This window comes from Grus americana, chromosome 6, assembly GCF_028858705.1.
Source record: "Grus americana isolate bGruAme1 chromosome 6, bGruAme1.mat, whole genome shotgun sequence".
NCBI lineage: Eukaryota > Metazoa > Chordata > Aves > Gruiformes > Gruidae > Grus > Grus americana.
The window spans coordinates 36,591,748-36,613,908 of NC_072857.1; the positions used below are offsets into that span (position 1 = coordinate 36,591,748).

General features: G+C 37.7%; 1 protein-coding gene across 7 annotated transcripts in view; it reads right to left on the bottom strand.

The window, feature by feature from the left end:
* Nucleotides 1–22,161, bottom strand: part of ZNF804A (zinc finger protein 804A) — a 217,549-nt gene that overhangs the window by 35,330 nt on the left and 160,058 nt on the right. For 6 of the 7 annotated variants that reach the window (XR_008577775.1, XM_054830877.1, XM_054830880.1 and 3 more), the window contains one exon: nucleotides 2,961–3,104. The exons of the other annotated variant lie outside the window; for it this stretch is intronic. Coding sequence is in view for 3 of the 6 variants with exons in the window: in XM_054830877.1 (XP_054686852.1) it covers nucleotides 2,961–3,104 (144 nt within the window). In the remaining 3 variants the exon portion in view is untranslated. The remainder of the gene's footprint in view (nucleotides 1–2,960; nucleotides 3,105–22,161) is intronic. 7 annotated transcript variants of the gene reach the window in all.

The window sequence follows — 22,161 nt, forward strand, 5'->3', positions numbered from 1 at the left end:
CTGCCTTAGTTACATTTCTCTCTGTATTGAGCCCAGAAGAGTTTTGTTTTTAGAGACACCTGCATTATGTTTTTGTTTTTTCTTTTCTTTTCTTTTTTTTTTTTTTTTTTGGTCTAGGCTTTCAAAGCAGACAAAAGAGTTCATTTTTTCTCCATTACCACTGACTGCTTGCAAGTTACTTTTTCCAGGAGTATTTCATAAAGGCTACAGATATTGCTCTTCAAACCATATTGCCAAAGGTAAGAACAAGAAAACACTAACAGAGGCTAGTGGAGATCCTGAGGCACCGGTCTGAACTCCTTCAGGTCCTAGGAAATAAAATTAGTTCTGCCTTATCCCTATCCTTTCTTTCTGGATCAGTCAGAAGGACCTCATACTATCTCAGAGCGGATATTCAGAAGCTATAAGATGCAATAAATCAAAACACAACCAATCCCCAACAGTACAGGGCTCCCCATCCAATGAAGGATAAAACTCACATAAAATCTCATATTTTAATCCTGTAAATTTTCTGTGCTAGCAACTTCTGAATCAATGGAAAGTAAAAAATAAAATCTTCTACAATGAAACTGAGGTACAGAAGCTGTTACGAATATTTTTTCCGATAAACCAGCCATGGCTGAGATGGTATGATAACAGAGAGCTCAATTAGGATTAAATATGGCTTTTCAGAATGCTGGGATGAACTCGGGTTTAGGCAGAGGTTTCATCCATTTGATCACATAGAAACCAGTGTCAGGTGCTGGGATTACAGAAACCGAACTGGCTGCATATGCTTACAACTGTTCTTGGATCATGGGAAACTTTTTCTAGTAAGTGCTTCCCCTTACCTATCCATTATTAGCAGAAAGGTGTGATTGAAGGGAGAAGAGAAAAATAGTGAGCAAAATCCAAAGACAGATTATATGTTCCTCTCACCTCTACTGAACTGCTGGAAACTTCTGCCACTGAGGTAGGAAGTTTCAAGACAAAATCAGAGTGTTCAACAGTAGCACCTGCTAATGGCTCTAGCACACTTAGTAAAATGAGGTTACTGAAAAAAAAGCATGTGGTATGAAGTTCCTTGAAAACTGAGTAAATCTGAGTGAGCCTGCAGTGCAGCATATGCTTCCTGCCCCCTTTTTCACCTGAAATACAGGAAGAGGAATGGTTTCTTTTTATAACACCAGTAGAAACCACCACAAAAAACACTCCAGAAGAGTTAAACTTGACTTAATGTTTTAATCTCAGGAATCAATAGTTTTATTTGGCAGTAATATTACAGAAAATTATCACTTCACCCAAACAAGCATCCTTACCATTTTTTCTACTGGAAAACTAGAACCTTTTGATTGATTTCCTACCAGGGAGATTAGAGTTGTGGACGTCTTACAGAGGCAGCGGATGGCTTCCTGTGTTTCACCAAACACATCCATGAAGCCACATGCAAACACCGACACACAGCATCCCTACACAAAAAATGGCGAGGTAGGATCTGCCGTGCTCCGTCAGATGCTGGTGCAGTGCCCAGCATCTCTTGTCTAAAGCCGTCAGAACACAAGAGTAACTATGTGAACCACTGGAAACAAGGCCCTGTTCAGTCTCACGCCAGACCTCAGTTTCAGAATCAATTTTTCATCAACAGTGAATAGAGGAACGAATACTGCAACCTTCAGGTTCTCATTATTTCAAAGTGCTTCAGAGCACTTAAAAAATAATAAATAAAAATCCTAAGAGAGTTCAAGTGGGAAAGACTCTGCCCATCACTTCTTTTTTCCTGCCTTCCATCAATGAGGTGCTGCCGAGTGAACATGACGCCTGAAGAATCAATTCCACCTGTATTTTAACTAAAAACATTAGCAACTCCTAATAAATATCTATAGGATGCAATGAAGCTACCTGCTAATTTCTTATCTAATATCTTTCCCTCCAGTTTCTCACAGATTGCTATTGCTGCTGAGGTCCACATCTCCATAGTTCTCAAAACCAAATCTAATGCTCACACTGACAGTGTAAATTATGGGCTAAATAAAAATACCAATGAGAGAGAGAGGAACGTGTTTCAGGGAGAAGTGCTGAAGGAAAGAAAAGCAACTCGTCTGCGTTCACCCTGAGCAGAATTACAGGACAAAGGGAGATTCAATTAGAACGAAAAGCAATCCATCCAAATTTACAACCATATGATTTCACCAGATTAAAAAAATAAAAAGATACAGAATAATTACCAGCTAAATTGACTAAGTAGAAATTTCCTGTACGGTTATTACATATCTTTATATTATCATTACATATCTCTTCAGTGGAGTCAAGATGCATTGTATTTTCCTCTGAATTACATAGTCCTGACCCCTCTGGAGACCAGGATGTTGCACTGGGATGTATTACCTCACTTGTGATGTGGAAGCACTGCTTTTATATTACCAAAGCAGGACAACAACTTGGAGATGCAGTGATAAAATGTGGTGGTAAAAATGTAAATACCAGTTTTTAAAGCTAACACATATCTTATTATGAGCTGAGCCAGAAACTTTTCATCACCACAGGGTTTTTTTTTATCTTCATTGCATTTCAGTAAAACCATAGCCCATTTCAGAATTTACCAAAGAGTGTGTCAAGTTTCATACATCTCTTGCAACATATGCTTCCCAGTCATCTCTTAGGCAGATCACAGTATTTGTATATATGCAAAATTCAATTGATAACAAGGAAACTGTACATTTACACTTTTAATCATATTTGCCATCATTCCCTGTCTCTCTCCACAATTTAACTGTTCACATTTCACTTTCTCTCCATCTCAGAATTTTTGACTGTAAAATCTTCACGTTAAGATCCGTTTCTAAGAAAACTGTGTATTTTGCTTCCCAGAACCTGAAATTCAGGCATAACTCAAATGTGTGATTTGCAAGCTTACATGAAGGACATCTTATTTCATTATTCTACCTGAAACTAAGTTGAAGTAGTGAGCAGATTCCTCTTACCTGTTTGTGAGCATGATCATAAGAGTTAATGTGATTGTCAAACTCCTGGTGTTTATAGTACTGCTTGTCGCAGAGTTCACAGTAGAAGTTGGCTTTAAGATCTTCCAGAGCTTTTGCTATCGTGTTTTTCTTTTCAGCATAATCCTGGAGGGGGGCGGGAAAAAGTAATTTTAGTTTTGCCTTTGATGCTACAAATGGATTTTGTGCTCTGCAGTTAATCATATTTGTAAACATTTACACACCTCCGTAACTAAAAGCCTTCACATATTTGCCGTGTTACACTGCACATATTTACTGTTTCTGCTGCGAGGCCGAAGATTTGCACACTTCAATTTGCTCTACAGTTGCCAGCTCCCCTTAGGGGCCCTATCAGAGACTAGAAGGATTTCCCCAGGTTCTGTCTAAATACAAATATTTATCATGCTGAAGGCTATTTCTGAGTGAATTTCAATCCAAGACTCGCTGCTCCAAAGATCTGCTAGGTAACATACCCAAGCAGAATAAGCACAAAGATACAAAAAAACCTCCAGTAATTTAGTTATCAGGCTTTTACAACAAAGTACGCTTATTAAAAAGAAAACAAACTTAAAGAAATCCTACTGGGCCCTTCTTGAACACGTGTACACACGAAAACATGAGGAACACTTTCATGGTTGAGATGTAATGAGTATCTTCCATAACTTTGTTATTTATCAGACATTATTAGGAGGACAGACACATGTCTTGTTTACCATACATTAGCAAAAGCATTACAACCAACCTTGCTTATCATTTATGAGCAAATTACATACAAGTAATATTTATTAATTTCCTAAATACATTGATGATAACATGGGCTGTTCTGAAAGAGCATGGAAATGGTCTGTCATCTCAAATTAGTTTAATATCAGTTAAACACTGCACATGTAGAACTTCAGTGCAATGACTTCTGCTTTTGGCGAGTCTGTCTGGGATAGAATCACACTCTGAAATCCCAAACGTGGCAAATATTAAGAAAATACACCCCTTTGATTTGTTTCACAAAATTTCATCACTGTGAGCTCTTTGGAACTGACCCTAAATTCCCCTTGTTTCCATCTTCTTCCCTGTTTGGTTAGATTAAAATAAAATATGATCTCAGAACAGCCAAAACTGAGTTAATTCTGGGGAAAAAAAAAAAAAAATCCCTATTTGCTAGCAGTTTTCACAGCTTAGGACTCCTATACCTCCAATACATTTTGGGAGTTTAAAATACAAAAATTTATTTTTACCACATTATAATATTTTCATGACAATTATGTTTATTTAAAAAAGAGAAACAATAGTTATACAATTAGAATTATATCCATAAAGTACTTATTTTAATTAGTACTTTAAATATAATTCAGTGTGACTGGACTGCTAGCAAACACCCTTGATTCATGCCCAAACTGAGGTACTCCCTCATCAAAATTCCGTCCATTAAAAGAACAGCAAAAGTCACTTTAGAATGGTGCATTGAATGCTGGCTGACACGTGAGGAATTCACAGATTTCTAATGCATTTCTAAAATGATGCTTCATAAAATCTGTTTTGTTTAAAACCAAAGTGAGTTAGCATTTTATTTCAAGAAACAGCAGTATTTTACACTTTGAAATACATTTATGCTGTACGGAAACCTGTCCTGGAAACTCTGCACTTAGTTCTTGGTATCAACTAGGAAGAAACTATAGGTTTCGAACCACTTCAATAACTACCAAGATGCCTATGTTCAGGAAAGCAGTGGAGACAGTATGTTGAGACCCTAAGGAGATATACTCCCTTGAAACACTTTAAAAGTAATTCTCATAGTCTACAAAAAGATGCCACCTGATTTTGCTTTCTTAAAACACGAGAAAGAAAATTCTGGATTTCGGGGCAATTATCAGAACTCTGAAATTTTAGATATGACATCTGTGAAGAATGAGAGCAAATGTGATGGATTCTAAGACAAATCAGTGAAGTGAATAATAATTTTTCTTCATATAAAAGATCTCACAACATGTTGTTGATTAACCCTCAAGCAAAATTTTGCAAGACTAACTAACGTAGCATAATACCTTGAATAAAGTTATGTAACTTCATTTGTGTTCCTCTTGGCATCAAGCACCATTTTTTAAACAATATACGTATTATAACGCAGAACCTAACCTGAATACAATCACATTTGACATCCCAATGCATCCTAATGGAGCGGAGACACTGGAACCCGCATGAACAACTTTACTGCAAAGTAATAAAATCTTATAATGATCTTGGGGTTTCTACTACTAAATTCCTTCACCTAGGGTTCTTTAGGGTGTAGGGTTAATTTTACATTACAATATTACATCACAGTTTCAGAGGCAAGTAAAGAATATCATCACATCATCTCAATTAGATGCAAAAAAGTAGATGGAATATAATAATGGAGTTCGATCATGCACAGGGGAGAGGAAAAAACAGGACTTTTAAATGACAAGACTGAGATCTTTAAAAACTAGAAGTATTTGACCTTAGGAACATATGAATGATTGTATTGGATAAGGTCAATTTTCTGAACCTCTGTAAGACTTTATTCGTACAACTAAGGAAACTGACTCTTAACTAAGGAGCCTTCCCTTTGCTTTAAAGCTGCATTCTGCTACTTTTATTTGTTCTCATATTTGGAAGAGGTCATAATCTTCCATTTTTTCTTCCCTTTGTCAGGCCATTCATAATTATATGCACCCCCTACCACACTGTCTCTCCGGTATGTGTATCTCTGAACAATATAGTTCTAGTTTATTTGGGCACTCCTTATATCGAGGTCACCTTTGCTTGTTCTTTTCAGCCTCCAAAAGAAGACATGATACCACAATGTACCATGGTGCCACACAGTACTTATATTAACGTTTGTTTTTTTCTTCCCTATTCCTTTTTCTAGTAAGTCTTAGCGCAGGAATTTTTTAAAATCACCACTTTGAGCACTAAGCCAACATTTTTATAGAACTCTCATCACCTACATCCTTTGCTGCTGTATAATATTTTGCTGGCAAGAGATGTTTAGTATCCAACTACTAAACGTCACATTTCTTCAGTGGCAGCAATGGCCATTAACAAACCTCACGGTTGAGATACTGGCTTTGGGATCTAAGCATGGGCAATAGTATTTACTATTAATTGTGAGCAGTGAAGTATCAATCTCCGACAGGAATAAATTCACAGCAAAAATTTCCAAAAAAAAAAATCGTAGAAGTGTTTATTTTTACAAAATTTTGCATTGTGTTGCACTTCAAACAATCATGAAACACAAATTTCTTCATGTTAGCTCCTAAGACTACCAGATGAGACTTATCAATTTTATTTTAAACTGGTGGGAAAATACATTGAATCATCTCTCTGAACATCTTTCTTTGTTAGTCCTTTCCAAGACTTCAGCTTATTGAATTGCACACATATGCACACACACACCCCCCCCCCCTTAATAAAACCCTTAACGAAGGGTGTTCGGGAGATTCCCCACAGCCATGGGCTGTGTCAGGATTGAGGATAAGTTGTCATTGCTCGTTGGCACTGGGAGATGAGGAAAGTCTGATTTCAAGGATGAATGAGGAATGGAAGCAGGAGAACGCAGGCTGCTGGTTCTCTGCCTGCTAGGCTATTTCTATTGATTTGGAAAGGAGTATTACCTTGGAAGAGGAGGCTTTTGCTAGCTCTATCAATTTTGATGAGGGATAACTGCCCAAAAACTGACAGTAAAAAATTACAGTCCCTGGATTTTGATAGTACCAGGCGATAGATTGCAGACAGAAATTATCTGGAAACTTATTGGAGAGGAATATTCCTGATGTAAAGTAGCAGCCAAAAAACCAAATTGGTTGAATATGATCAAGCTTAGTCTCAATTTCATCAAGATTTGCAAACCATCCTGGAAGTTTTAAAAGAACTTTGAATTATGATTCAGCTTGGTAATGAAACTCAGAACTGAGTGTCACTTAATTTCATTTTTTTTTCCTGAAAGGCTTATTATCTGAAAGCCTACAGCTATAATTCACTGTAGCTGTTTTTCATAATTTATGTGAAAGATCTAATAAGTGATCACATCTATCCACTAGCTTTATTTCTCTAAATCTATCTTCTCCATCCTCCAAAGCCTTAAGCCTGGGCAAATGCAAATGTCTGATAAAGTGGATTAAGAGCAGGCTTCATCCACAGAAGGGCTACCGGTAACTTCCTAGACTGGACTTTCTGCTCCCATTATATGAGAGAAAAAGGAGGAAAGCTACAGAAACACTAAACACTTTACACAGACAACTTTGGAGAGTTGACTGGATGCCTCAGTCTAGTGGATAATTTTATGGAGTGCACTTCAGGCTCATACTTCTACTGTCTGCAGAAAGGTCAGCTAGAAAAAAAAAAGCACGTGAAATTAAAATACTTCATCTACTCCATGGTGATTGCCAGTGTGAATATTCTTACTTTGCAATAAATGTGAGCTCCTTTTATCGCAGTAAGCTATTCTGCATTTACTGTAGACTTAAAAGGGTCAGGCATGCAGTCACTGCAAAGTAAAATGTATTACAGAAATAAACCCCTTCTTCAGGATAATTTACTGGTATAGTCATCCCAGAGAGGATTACACTGCTCTGGTCTGATCCTCTGGATTAGACCACAGATGTTCCTGTGTAACCTTGTTTCACAAAAAATATTTAAAGCATTTTCTTCTGTCCCAGTAACTAAAAAAAAAAAAAAAAGAGTGGCAAAATTGTATTTTGAACATTGTCAAATAACTCCAGCTAATTCTCTTGACTTGGCAAAACTACTCTATATAGTAGCTGATTTATATGAAAAAAATCTGCCTAAAAATGCTGTTAGCAAAAAAAAAAAAAAAAAAAAGAGAGAGAGAGAAGACAATAAATCAAGGGAAAAACCAGCCATAGCTTAAAAGCACACTTCTCTATAGCCAATTAACTGCCATACCAATGGACACAATTAACGACGATTCCTTCATTTCTGGTATATTCACTAGGTATTATAAAGACAGTATGAAGAAGCAGATTTCACTGAATAAAACGTACAATTTACTAACATCTCTGCTATCAATCTTGGTATTACTTGGTACACATAATTTTTTTAGTATCTTCACATATCACTTTTTCTCATGTAAGCAGGCTATACATTACCCACTGATGCACTTGAAGGAATAAATAAAAAATGGAATACATTAATAATATTAATGCAGTCTAGTACCAAATCTAATTATTTATAAAGTTCTTGTCCTTATCAAGGCGGTAAGACCAAAGCAAAAGACAATTAGATACATTGATCAAATTACTCATTGATCTTAATAAATTCATTTCCAAGCAGTGTAGAGCAAGTTTTGGTTTCATACCAAGTTTAAAAGGAGACTGGTTGGGAAAATAAAGACCGAGATTATTGTCAGATTTTTAATTACCCTACCTGAACCTTTCCCATTAGCGTGAGATGTGATAGCAACCTAAAACTCACAAGGCCATGAACATCAAGTGCTATTTTCTTGATTTCTTGCTCCCTTCTGACATTCCGCTTTCAGGTAAAGAAGATTCCACCAGCAATGACCCCACCGTTTCACTGCACTGGATGAGGATGGGCCCAAGGAATAAGTAGTTCCCTCAAGACCCCTACATTATTTGAACATCAGAGGCTGAAAAAAACCCACCCTACCTTTATTTTCCCTTCAAGATTACCTGCAGACAACCAACTCCAACCAAAATACTTATGACATATCAGAGAGCTGATCAGTATTCTGCTAACTGTGTACTTGAAAATGCTATTGAAGACATGCAAATAATTATAAAACTGTTTTCTCAGCTTCCTAATAAACACACAGACAGTATTTCACGTTTAGATAAACACCCTAGCATTAGGACAAATAACACAGTGAAATTAGAAGGAAATAGGAAAATTTATTCTAATTAGTGCTGTTTGCTTCCTAATGCCATCCTCATTCTCTGAAACACCAAATTTGTTAACCATACTGCTACTAACGCAAGTGGCTGAATTCCGCACCCCCTGCACTAAATGGAGTGAGACGGATGTGAACAGGAACAGAGCCGGACTCAGTGGAGAGCAAAGCAATGCAGAACAGTGTTCTGCAATGTTAAGATTGAATTAACTTGAAAGGAAGTTTATGATGAGACAGCAATTCGTTATCAGATTTGTCTGTCTCATTAACTTACTTAAAGCACTTATACTGTATAATTACTTTTAACTGGGACTCATAAAATCACTTGATTGGGTTTTTTTGCCATTAAAACTAACTGTTGTGCATAGATCTGTAGAATTATTTATTTATTCTAGTGCTTTAAAACCTACTTCCAGGCAGAGCATGCACTTACAAGGTGCGAGTGCTGGCCACAGATTTTTGCTTGGATACTAGTATTGAGACAGAGCTTTTCATCAGAGCTTATGAGAAAGCACGGGTCTAGTTATAATGGAGAAAGTTTTATCTATGCCATCTCTACCACTAATCTTTTGACATCTATACAAGGTGGAAGTGAAGGTTTTGCTGTAGAAAAGAAAGAAGGTTTAACTCTAGATAATATCTTCTTCACTGAATGTTCATCACTGTTTAATGATAAGCAAGGGAAGGTGGAGCCTGGTATTAATCTCCTTTACTCCTCTACTCCCAGTCACACACTTTAATTAGAGCAGAGTTTTGATTTAAAAACATCCTGGGTTGATTTTTGGTGTTTAATTTACTTATAGCAGGCATGTAGACATCTAAAGATTTTCATAGCTACTTAATGTAATTTCATTGACAGGTAAGTGTCTAATGTAATGAAACTCTTCAGGAAAATCAAGTTTTTCTATTTGATCCTTCCAGCAACACACTAAACTAAATGAAGGGCCTTTTAACCCTGCAGAACTTGCAGCCCTGGGGATGGACTGAAAAAACCCTTTTGAGCAGGAAAACTGAGCACCAGAATAAATGTCAGCGTTCATGCCCCACAGCCCTCAATCCAAGGGTACAATGACGTCTTGCGTAAGGTGTTTCAGGACCTGAGAAGGGCCAAAGGAAAGGGCGAGGGCAAGTTATTTATTTATTTCCCCTCAGGTTAACTGACTGTCAGTTGATCTGCTGCTGTTAATTTGTATTAAAGTTGCTCTAGAGCTCTTCAAGCTTTAATTTGAGGTTAGTTTTTGGTCTAGTAAAAATTGCTAGTAAAGTTGGCCGAGGCATCAGGGAAACAGAAAATTGGACCCCCATCTTATCAAATGTATTTAACTTTGAGCATGCGATTGATTTATGGGACAACTTACACATGAAAATCTGCATACCTGTATTTTCAGGATGAGAGTTCTTGGTGATTACCAAGTTTATTTTCCCTAGCTTTGGCTGCTGTGCTTTAGTAAATATTTTTCTGCAAGATTTTTATCGTGATCCTCTACAGAGATTTTTTGGGGGGCTAAGTTTTCAAAACACTCTTTTTCCTGTATTTTCTCTTTTCTGCTTCTGCTTATATTTTTAAAAGATTTTTTTCTTAAAGAAAGCAAAAGGGAATATAATAATCTTTGAATTCAAATAAAAGTATTTCTGTCCCATTTTGTTCCTCTCAAGAATACGACTTCTCCATGACTGGTTAAAATTGCAACCTGTTCTACTTTCAAACAAAACTGAAACTTTGTTATCTAAATATAAATCACTGTCTCAAAAATGTGCACGTTATATTTGCCCTACTGAGGAAGTTTCAAACCGTATTTTAAATGCAATAGGTCCACTGCATTTTCACAGCCAACGTGTTTGTTAGGAGCAGAGCGCTGCTGAACTGCGTATGGTGAGTAAGTGCTCCTGGAAATTCCCCCAGCAAGCTCCACGATTTTTCTTTACAGACCCTTTTATTGATTCCATTTTACTTTGGCTTTCCAGACCATTAAACCTTTTCATGCAAATTTACTATCTTTTTATAGCTTCAGGGACCCATCATGACCAGCCTTACATTATATGCTTTGAAGTTATGTGCCACGAGCACTTAAATACCCAGCGATTGAAAAAGATACCTTGGGACTGAGCCAGGTCTGAAACGCTCCCGGGCAGGTCTGTGTGCCTGCCCAACAAGTCCGGGATGCAGACAGGAATCAGTTCCAGCTGCAAACCAGAGTCAGTCTATTCTGATATATAGCTGATGGTCTGTACCACCTTGTCCCACTGGAAAGAAGTATCTCCTGTGCAGACATCTGGCTATTAAATTGAATACATCCTGTAGAGCTGGACCAATGTACTTTTAATTTTAGTTAAAAACACCACCACCACCACCCACAACAAACCCCCAAACCCACTAGGAATTACCCTCCTGACCTCCTTCAGTTGTCCAGTTATGAATATGTACAAGCTTTAGATTTGCATTATGATGCAATAGGACACAGTAAATATTTATTTTCCTAAAATTAATCCTCAGTGTTGCCACAGTCAGAAAAAAACTTCATCTGAACACAAAAAAATGGGAAAAGAATGCATCATTTCTTTTGGCATCTTTAAATAATGCAAATAAATCTTTCTACTCACAAGCCCACAGAGAGAGTTTGTCCTAATGGGAAATGGAATTAAGTTTAAATTTTCCATAGAGAAAACTCCTTGAAAAAATCCTTCTAAAAATTCCTTCTAATTTTGGGTTGATCCAAAATATTCTTCACAAGCAGTAATCGAGCGTGATGAAGTTGCTCAGTCTAAGTGAAAAGACAGTAACACTGCCTAGACAAAGAGAAACGAGGCTGTAAGCACAGTGCTTTGCAAACGCACAAACTAGTGCTGAAGATCCTGTGCTTTCATTTCTGAGATTGTTTTGTAAGCTGCCAAAGTACGAAAAGATCCCTGCAAGAGCCCTGATTTACCTTGGCAGATCTACACTAGCTAAATTACGAGTGACCTTATTGCAGTCTTAAACCCAGATATAGCATCTTTGAGATGAGATGGGCCTGGTCTTTCTTCTCTCTGAAAAGATAATAAAAAAACGTTGCAAACTTCTGAATGACCCTAGGTTAAAAAAAGAAAAAAACCCCAGGGACATAAGGAAAAAAACCAAGAAAATAACAAAAGGAGATTGGAGTAAATGTAGCCACCGCTGAAGCAGCAGTCTATATACTAAATATAGTAAAGACCCATGGCAAATATCTTTTTTTCCAATGACTTTTAAAGAGTTTTTCTTACTTTTTTTATTTGTGCAAGAAACAAATGGCAGATGGAGCACTTATCATTGCTATGACCCTCAAACATAGAAAAAGTTATTTGCATAGATGCAACTCATGAGAATAGCTACTTTATGTGAATGATAATACTTACATTTTGAAGACTTCAGGCCAGAAAGCTGGATAGTTGACAGTCAATAATTTCAATAAAAGGGAAATGCAGCGGAAGCGTTATAAAAATACCCCTTAAGGCTCATGAGTGCATAAAACACTGATTTTTAACTCCACCTCCTGGCCAAAGGGGAGAAGGAAGGATTTCGGTTGATTTGATACTTTTCACTCTTGTAGAAAATGGGGAGAAAACAAAGGACTATAGTAGAGTCATGTGTCAAGACGTACCGTTGGGCAAACGCTTCTGAAGTTGAAAATGTCAGATACAGAAAAGGCATGAGAAAGCATTTTTATTAATCTCTTTGCCGTCTACCTACCCAGGCAAGCGTTCAATAACAGCCAGCCCTGCAACAAGGAGAGCCAAACGCAAACATCTTACGTCCAGTATCTGCACGTGAGCTGATGGAAAATACCTAAAGATGACTGGCCATCACCACCAATGACATTTCCAAGGAGACTCTTAAAACAGCATCAGGACTGCAGTCATGCTCTGTACATCTTTGCTGCCAGCAGCGCCATATGAGTGGCACCTTTTGCTGTGAGATGAACGCACAAAGATGAAGCATTTACCCGTCATTGCCCATAATCATTAACTGCGTTTAAAGAGATGCAGAGAAAATGAGCCACGTCCACAAAATAGTCAAAGCTTCCTCAAAAATATCATACTGAAACCCACACATTTGCATAAACGATACATTTAGACTGATCTTCAGTCACACTATTCCATTTTTCTCCATTTTCTGTCCTCTTTTCTGCATAGCAAATTGTCAAAAATCCCTGAAGTTGAACAAAAATGCAGAGAATGACATGTTGTCATGCTGTCAGGTAAAGAAATGGGTTTTTAAATACATTTTCAATGTACACTCACAAAAGCTCAGGACCAGACTAGAGACTGAGATCTGACTGAGGTTCAAAGAACTATTTCTGCCAATCTGTCACACACTGCAGTGCTCAAATCAGCTATCAGAGAGGGAGATGCTAGGCCACAAACCCTATGTGAGCAGCGCTAATACATTTGTCTCGACTTTTTCCCAATAACAGGGACATTGCAAAAACCATCAGGTCCAGTTCAAAACTCTGGCAACTAAAAGTATTCCATGTATCTAGCTGACCAGTTCTATTTGAGCAGTTCATATCGGTTCCCATTGCTTTAGGAACTCTGAACAGAATATAAAAGACTGTTTTAGGGTTCACAGAAGTTGAAGTGGTACCTTATAGGTACCTCCTCCTTCTCGACAGCAAGGCTTCTCCTCTATTCCCAGTTACTCCTCCTTGGTACCAGCACACTTGTTTGCAGGAGCATGCATTTATTTAGACCACCAAGCTGATCTAAGTTAAAAATAGTTCTGCAGGGGGAAAAAAAAAAAAAGTTTAATTAAAACCTGAATCAGTTCACATATCGGGTTAAGTAGCGTTCAGCTCCATCACTGCAACGCCACCACAAATAACAAGGTGGTTGCATGAGATGCGCAACAAGTGAGACAGCCAGCCAAGACTGACCAACTCTATTACAGAGGGAACCAAAGCTAACAGCAAAAGCTTAAAGTTCAAAAGAAATTGGTGTGAGAACAGATGCTAAAAATGAAGCCTCCTAATGTTGTGTGCTCTGTCTGACAAATGTGCATTTAAGTTTCCATAAAAATATAGATCCAAAGATCTTCTAGTCTTCACAAAGGAAGAAGTTGCTAGGGTTGTGAACCACCTACCAGTTACAGAAGCAGCTTGACCTTGAGGCTCAAGGACCCTCCAATGCAACTAGAAAAAAAAGACTATAAGGGAGAGAGAAATAACAGCATAGCATGCTAGATAGAAACGTATACTGAGGAGATGCCAGCATTAGTGGTGAGCTTGAGGCATATGGTAAAAGAAATAGACTTCTTGCATACAAGTGCTGATTTTTTTTTTTTCAAAGGCTTAATTTTCTTGGATTATTCAATTCTCTCTTAGCCTTAAGCCATCCCTGCCCAGCCAAAAGCTTTCCCTTTTCAGCTGAAAGGAACTCCAGCTGCCTTGAAGAAACAAGCAGCAGACAAATGCCCCGCACCACAGAAACTGCTGGATGCACAACGGGTTTTTCCAGCAGGAATCATCAGTGGAACGTATACAAAATTAGCATTTCTGAACTCGCTAATCATTTTTGTTGAAAAGCAACAATATCTGCAATATTGCTGACATAGGAGTCAGATGAACAGGATTCTAGCTTAGCTACAGTTAATAGTAAACCAACAAAACTTAATATAGCAGTAATATAACTACTCATAAAAGAAACAAACTGACATTCTGGATACAGAGCTTAGCAATGTCTTTGAATCTCAGACTTTGCTCTTCAACAAAACAGAGCTCAGCCAGCAACTGCAGCAATCTTGCTGATTTTCCTGTAGTAACCAAAATGGATTTAAGAAACTATCAGGCCAGGTTTGATTTTACAAAGAAAAATCCCCAAGGGATATGACCCATAAAACCCCAGTGAAATTAGGTAAAACCAGTGTTAGAAAAAAATGTCACCGCAGTGGAGAGCCTCAGGCTGAAGTCTAAACTCGAGGCAGCTTTAATCCTGACCTTACCAGAAAGAAGTGTCAGGACTGTCTTTCCTGCTTTTGGCTTTTCTGCCAGATGCGGGGCTGGAGGTGTGATGCTGGTACCAGCACACCCGGTGCTCTGCTCCCCCAACCAATATTCAGTCCTTCAATGCAGTGAAGGCACAGACAGGTCTTTTTGGATCAATATTCCTGTCGGATTTTGAAATATGTTAATATAAAACAGGTTTATCACACAGAAAAATGACATACTAACATCTTGCTTCTTAAAATTGTGCTAATGCTTACATGGAATTTTCCTGCTTATTATTATTACATATTTGTTTGATGTATTCTGGGCATCTGGTAAAAAAAAAACCCAAAACATTTCTCCAACCTGAATTCCATCATAAGGTAAAATAGTTTAAGATGATTAAGTTAGATTAAAGTCTTATAACCACTTCAGACAAGCAATTTATTTCTTACAAACAGGGTGGAAGGGTACTCAGCAGAGGATGCTCATGTTGAAGTTTTGTGTCAAGATGCTGCCAGGATGTGTTAAATGAAGACAAAGCACTTAAGTATTTTCTTCCAATTTCATCCACAACAATGCAGACAAAACTTTTTTATATATGCATATTTTACTGGCTTCATTTTAAGCATCGTTTTATCAAAGTTCTTGGTGTATAATTTGATCCCTTTGCATGTCAGAAATTTCAGAAGCCAAAGTTTAAAATTTTATGTTTGAATATACAGAAACATGTACACATATATGTGTATAAAAATAAAGTAGATGGTAACTTCATTTAGCATAATTAACTTGCTTTTATAAATACGTTTTCAATCAGTTTTATCTACAGGAGCACATTAAATCAAGCAATGACGATGTCCCTGCATACAATAAGTCTGCGCTGATAACAAAGGAGCTCAGTCAGCTCTCATAATATGAGTCAGCAATTGTTCTTTGATATCTTTAATTTGTTACAAGCTAAATCCTCTTAAGAGTGCCCGCTGGAATCCAAAAGGTCAGACAGGAAAGTGGCAGAAAATCAATACCGACAGCTTCTGCCACTCTCCACAATCTATATAGCTCTTTCTAAGCTAAATTGCTTCTTTCTAATCTTTCTAATATTTGGCTGCTCGAGTCTTGCTTATGTAACTTAAAAAAAAAAAAAAAGAAAGAATTACTTTTCTAAAGAAAAAGTTGTTACTTTTGGCACTAAAAATCAGAACAGAGCTGGTTCTTGGTTGGGGTTTGTGCAGACACTGTTGTGATCAAAGCTGCATTTTCATATAGAGACTGTTCAAAGCCACGACAAAGCGACCGACTGCACTTCTGCATCAGCTAGAACGCTTTTGAGGTGGGTTAGCCCAAAATTTGAAAGACAGATTAATACCAGTTGGACAGATTTTATTTTCTTATAACTCTTTAAAAAGTACAGTTCCTGTGTTTATGTGCTTATAAGGGTTAATATCAAAATGCAGTGAAATAAAAATGCCAGGGGGCTTTAGATCAAGCTTTAAAAATAGTTTTCTTGCCTACTGTATTTTTAATTATGAATAAATACCAGCACTAATAATCAATACATGCAACATGAAGGAAAACATTAATTTTTCAAGAAAGGGATTTTAATATGAAGCAAGGAAAAGGTCATTCTAATCTAAACCAGATTAAAAGTAAAATAAATTAAACATCCCTTTAACTTTGATATGAGAATTTAACGGCTGCTGCAGCTGTTAGCAATCTTCTCTTATTTAAAAAAAAAAAAAGTCTTAACAACAATAACAGGAGAAAAATACAAATTTTAGCAGACAGGGAATGACAATTTGTGTCCTTGAAAAGAAAGTTGAAAATACATAGGAAAAATCAAGGCTCAGCAGTATGCTGGTTTTATTTGGAATCTTTCCTTGAGAATGCAAGACATGTCTGTTGATTATATTATTTTTTCTGCATCCTGAATCTGTGAAGATTTTTCAAACATTATTTGAGGGTTGTGCTCCTGTCACATTAAAATTGGGTTTTATAGCTCAGTAATCACAAGTGACCGAGTAATGAAAGTAGAAAAGTTGTGATGGTAGCCATCACTTTGGACTTTTAAAATAATTCTGTTAAATGTTTTCAAGCGAGCTACTGAAGTATTGATTTTCGTCTCTATTAAAAGAAAACCTTTCTTTGGCCAGCTCAATACAGCATCTATCTGCATGGAAATACAAGCATTCAGCAACCGCAATCAGCAGAAATGAAGATCAAGCCCGTGATACCAACATTCCACTACATATAAAAGACCCCCAATGCCCAGGACCAATGATGCTCCCCAATACTAGCTCAAGCCAACCAACCACCTACAGCTCCTGGCCTCCAGGTCACCCCCAAACCACCTGTTGACCAAACACCTTTCCAACAGGAATGGAAGGTGAGATGCCTAACTGATATAAAGCACACAAAGCCCTGTAACACAGCATGACATGGGTAAGTTAGTATTTTCCCTGGCTGACTTCCTTTAGGAGTTACCAAGTATTCAAAACCATCACAAGACTCATTAGGAGAATAACCTATACGAGACTGACCAAACCTGACATTTTAAGCAGTTAGTGTGGATGGTATATACACACATATACTCTCTACGTATAGACTATTTCCATTTTGGAAATATATTAGCAAAGGAGGCAGATCTAAAATTATTGCTGTGAATAACAGCTCCTGGAAAATTGGTAGGAAGAAGTAAAAGTTTTCACTCCTCTGCCTTTCTTGAGACCAAGTGTTCAACTTCTGCTTTAAATGGAAATTCAGCTGCTGAACATAGAGTTTTTAATGTTAACCTTGCATGCTTAATTTTAAAGGCAATGAGAATAGAACAATTTAATAGAAATTCATTGACCTTTTAAAAAGCTTTCCTACACCATTTTCTCTCATAAATTGGTAAAATATTTACTAGCATGAAGCTTTTACTTTTTCCATTAACAAATACTTTTTTCCCCTGCCTACTTGATTCTAGTCATAATATTCTTTATGATGTAACTATACGCCACACAAATAATTCTAAAATAAAGTATTTTTAAATTGCATTTAAAAGTAATAGAGTCACAAAGAGAAGTAGCAGGCAAAATAGTTCAACCGTATGTCAGTGAAAATGCAAATTCTTTTCATGTATATTTAAATGGCTGTTTGCACAGGCTCAGAGCTCCCTGGCTCTGGTATTGCTTGCTTCAGTCTATTCTGGGCAACCGAGCACTTCAGGACAGGCAGAGAAGAGCTGACTCCCAACAGATGCCATCCCACACCCAAGTAACCAACCCCAGACAGCCCACCCGCTATACTTGAAGGCCTAACCATTAACGAAGTAATACCTAATCACTTGCAAACAATGAGGTCACCACTTATGAGAAGACATCGTACCTAGTTACCTTAATGGGATTAACAGAAATTAATCTGTGGCAGGGAGCCAAATAAACTATACTGGGAGAAGTTCCCAGCAGAAAGACAGGAGCTGGCTCATTCCCACAGGTCCACAGCTGGTGCCTATGGCAAGCAAATATTGACATTAATAAAATAATTTTTTTCTGTCCTCTTTTTTTCTCCATATCTCCTGAAATCATGAAACACAAGTTCAAACATACACCCCCAACATGTTCTCCAATTTTAGGCAGCAGGACCCACATAGTAATGGTCTTGAAGAAAAACTTATCTAACATTTGCTATCCAACAAAACACGGCATTTCCTTCCTCAGTTCAAAAACTTTCTTAAATTGAAAAGTTTATGTTCTGGGTTTTTTATGGGTTTTTTTGTTTTATTTTAATCTCTGGAACATTAAAATAATGTTTCGAAAAATCTCTGATTATATAACCCAATATGGTTACAACGATGAAATCTGAGTCTTTCAATTCTTGTTTCTTCTCCAGATGTGACACTTATAGACATGATTTTATGTATGTATGCGCGTGTATATATATTTCTATATGTTTGTACCTCTGGTTTTTCATTTCAGTGGTTCTCAGTTTTCCCACACTCAAACAGGTTGAGTTTTAGTGAAGAATTTTTGAACAGAGGATCACAGCATATATGTGGCATTTCTTAATGCCAGAAGAGACCTTACAACTCTCCTGCAGCCCTGGCATGTATTAATGTATAGCACACTAGCTCTACCATTGCACAGGAGGATCAGAAGGCAAAGCCATACTATTGTACTTGGGTTTTTTCCAGCAAGAAAGGAGTAGCTCTTAATCTACTGCTGAATGTATTGACTTTACGTGAACAGAAAGGTGACATCAGTATCATCAGCGGGCAAGATCAACAGAGAGAAGTCAAACAAACCCACCTAAATACAAGAGGACCACATTAAAGCTACTGTAAAATCAGATAATGCTGATTTGATTGAACAGCACGGGGAGAAAACACGATGTGTTGGGCTAACACTTAATTTCATTAACCAATTTTAAACCGTGCTTTTCAGATTTGATTATCAACATAACTGTTTGGAAACACATGCCACCACAAAAAGAGGTGTACAGGATCTCTCCAGCGCTGCGTAATTAAAAGCAAACATTGATCACTTGACTGTTGAAGCTAGAACCTCTGTCAAATACAAATTTATCGAACAATAAATTATATTTCAAATTTGCTTATTATTTTAAGATTAAAGCATGCTGTATTACACACACAGAGCTACATACTCAGAACATAAGCGGAAAGTATTCGTTACAAAAGCAGTCATGCTTCAGTGACAGCAATTATCATTTTGCACTTGTTAAATGCCATACAAAATGAGACTTGCTTCAGATGGTTTTATTTCAGCCAACCTGACACGAATCAAACTAATGATGTACTGCAAAAGCCACACTTACACAATAGCCAACACCAGCAATTGATTACTGTGGGGCCTTTTTATGGGTTTTAGTACAAAAACACCAGAGTGCATACAAACAACATCTTTGATTTTATCCTTATTTAAAAAAGAAATCAGCCGTGTTTGCATTCATCATGGAAAAGCAGTTTTATAGATTTCATGTCAACTGATGTAGCTTAGCATCATTTTAAAGACTTAGTTTCAGATGGGGCTTACTCCAGGTTTATAATACTGAATTAAATATATTAATAACGTTGATTATAAGTGATATCTTTGGGATGAGAAGATTTCTTTATTTAATTTATAAATACCAACACATAATCTCTAATAACACCTAGAAAAATGGTGTGAACCTGAGCGTACGTAAGGGAATTTACAATAACATTTACCAAGCCTCCTCTATTCATGCTGAAGCAATGGTTCTCAACAGATCTTTTTCATCTGATTTAGCTATTTACGTTACAGGCTGCAAAAAGCCTTTTCCAAAAACGGGGAGGAGAGTCTGAGGATTGTCATGTTGGAGACATCTGTCACTTTTACTGTCAAGGTTTTAAAAGAGCTTCAAGCATGCTGCAGCTCTTTTAACGACAAGAGAAAACAACATATGAATGAAAGGCTGATTAGCTGCCGAAACCCACCTGCAAAACAGCAGTTACCTTCCAACTAATTAAAGCACAAAAAACGAGCTGTCTTCCTAGGGCTTGTACGTCCCTGGGCTCTGAGGTAGCTTTTTTGCTATGCAAACCAACTGAATGAAGGAGGTCCCCTGACAATCTTTCTCCCCTCATTTCACACACGTTTCTAAAGCCTGCTGAAGCTGCTTCTTCCTTGCCATTTATATCCAGGTAATAGAGGGGAACAAAGGGCGATTCTCTCAGCCGCTACCTGTTTCAGTCGTTTGGTGGAGCACTGTTTATTGTCCATTTTATATATCAAAGAAAAACTCCTCAAGAGAAGAGAACAGACTGAGTTGGGGGAGCTGGAGCGAGCCCAGAGGAGGCCACGAAGCTGATCGGAGGGCTGGAGCACCTCTGCTGTGAGGACAGGCTGAGGGAGCTGGGGTTATTCAGCCCGGGGAAGAGAAGGCCGAATTGCGGCCCAATTGCGGCCTGCCAGTACCTGGAGGGGCCTGCAGGAAAGCTGGTGAGGGACTGTGTGTCAGGGAGTGTAGTGACAGGACAAGGGGGAATGGCCTTAAGCTGAAGGAGGGGAGATTTAGATTAGATTAGATGTTAGAAAGAAATTCTTTACTGTGAGGGCGGTGAGGCCCTGGCACAGGTTGCCCAGAGAAGCTGTGGATGCCCCCTCCCTGGAAGTGTTTCAGACCAGGTTGGATGAGGCTTTGGGCAACCTGGGCTAGTGGAGGGTGTCCCTGCCCGTGGCAGGGGGGTGGAACTAGATGGGCTTTGAGGTCCCTTCCAACCCAAACCATTCCATGACCAGGAAAGTGGTGATGAACTACAGATACTATGAACACATTCTTTAGCATATTGTAACAGATTTGCTCAATATTGATAAAACCCTTAATACTTGAAAAAACCCCTAAACATAACCCAAAACACTCTCTAGCATTTATATATTTGTTGGATTACCAAACTTTCATAATGTTCCCATTTTCTTCTCAGCTCCATATGTATCAAATTCTATTTAGGAGTTTATATAACATTTATGTTGGGAAGGAAATTCTTTCTAAATGGCATTGTTTAACCTAAAGAATGAGATCTCTTGGGTAAAGTTTGTTCTTTGAATACAGACATTATTCCCATTTTCAAGTATTATGCCCATTTTTCAAGTACAATTTGTGGCCCATTTCTTAGTCTATATACGAAGGAAATATCTGGAGCAAAACATTCAATTTCTAAAAGACTATCCAGCCCTAACATATAAACAGCATTTTGGACAATAACACTCCACTGCAACACGATGCTCATAAAACCAGCAAGCAAGTTAAGACTCTTATGTGAATTTAGCTTTCTGAAGGCAACCTTATGACCCAATACACAGCCCCTTTTGTTGCTTAAGGTGCGATATTACCTATTTGGGAAAATGGCTGCAGCTTGGGGAGCTTTGAGATTACTTATATAGAATCAGGCTATACTCAGTCAAAACCATGAACTGATTTTGTTTCAGCAGATTTCTGTATAAGCTCCTGCAGGTTTGTGGAACCCTCCCAGTAGTCTATTTTAAAAGATGTGATTGTGTTGAAATGCCAGTATTTTTCTGAAATATTTCGGAAAGGTCATTTTGTGTTTCCATAAAAGTACTGAATGCTTGTATTACTACGTCACCGATATTTCTGCCATAAAGTTTGTTAATCTAACTCTATTCTAAAACAGTAAATCCAGTCAATAACAGCAGAGCTTTGCAATCCATGCCTCCACATCTCTCCCTGGTCTGGAAGTTCAGATTAATAATCATCTGGCTGAAAACTTAACTCTTCTCCATTTCTTTTTCCTCTTTTTCCCCTACACCATGTGTGTCTTTAATGCCTTAGCTGCAAGGAAACCAGGAGATTTGATATTAGACCACAATACAGCTAGAAATTG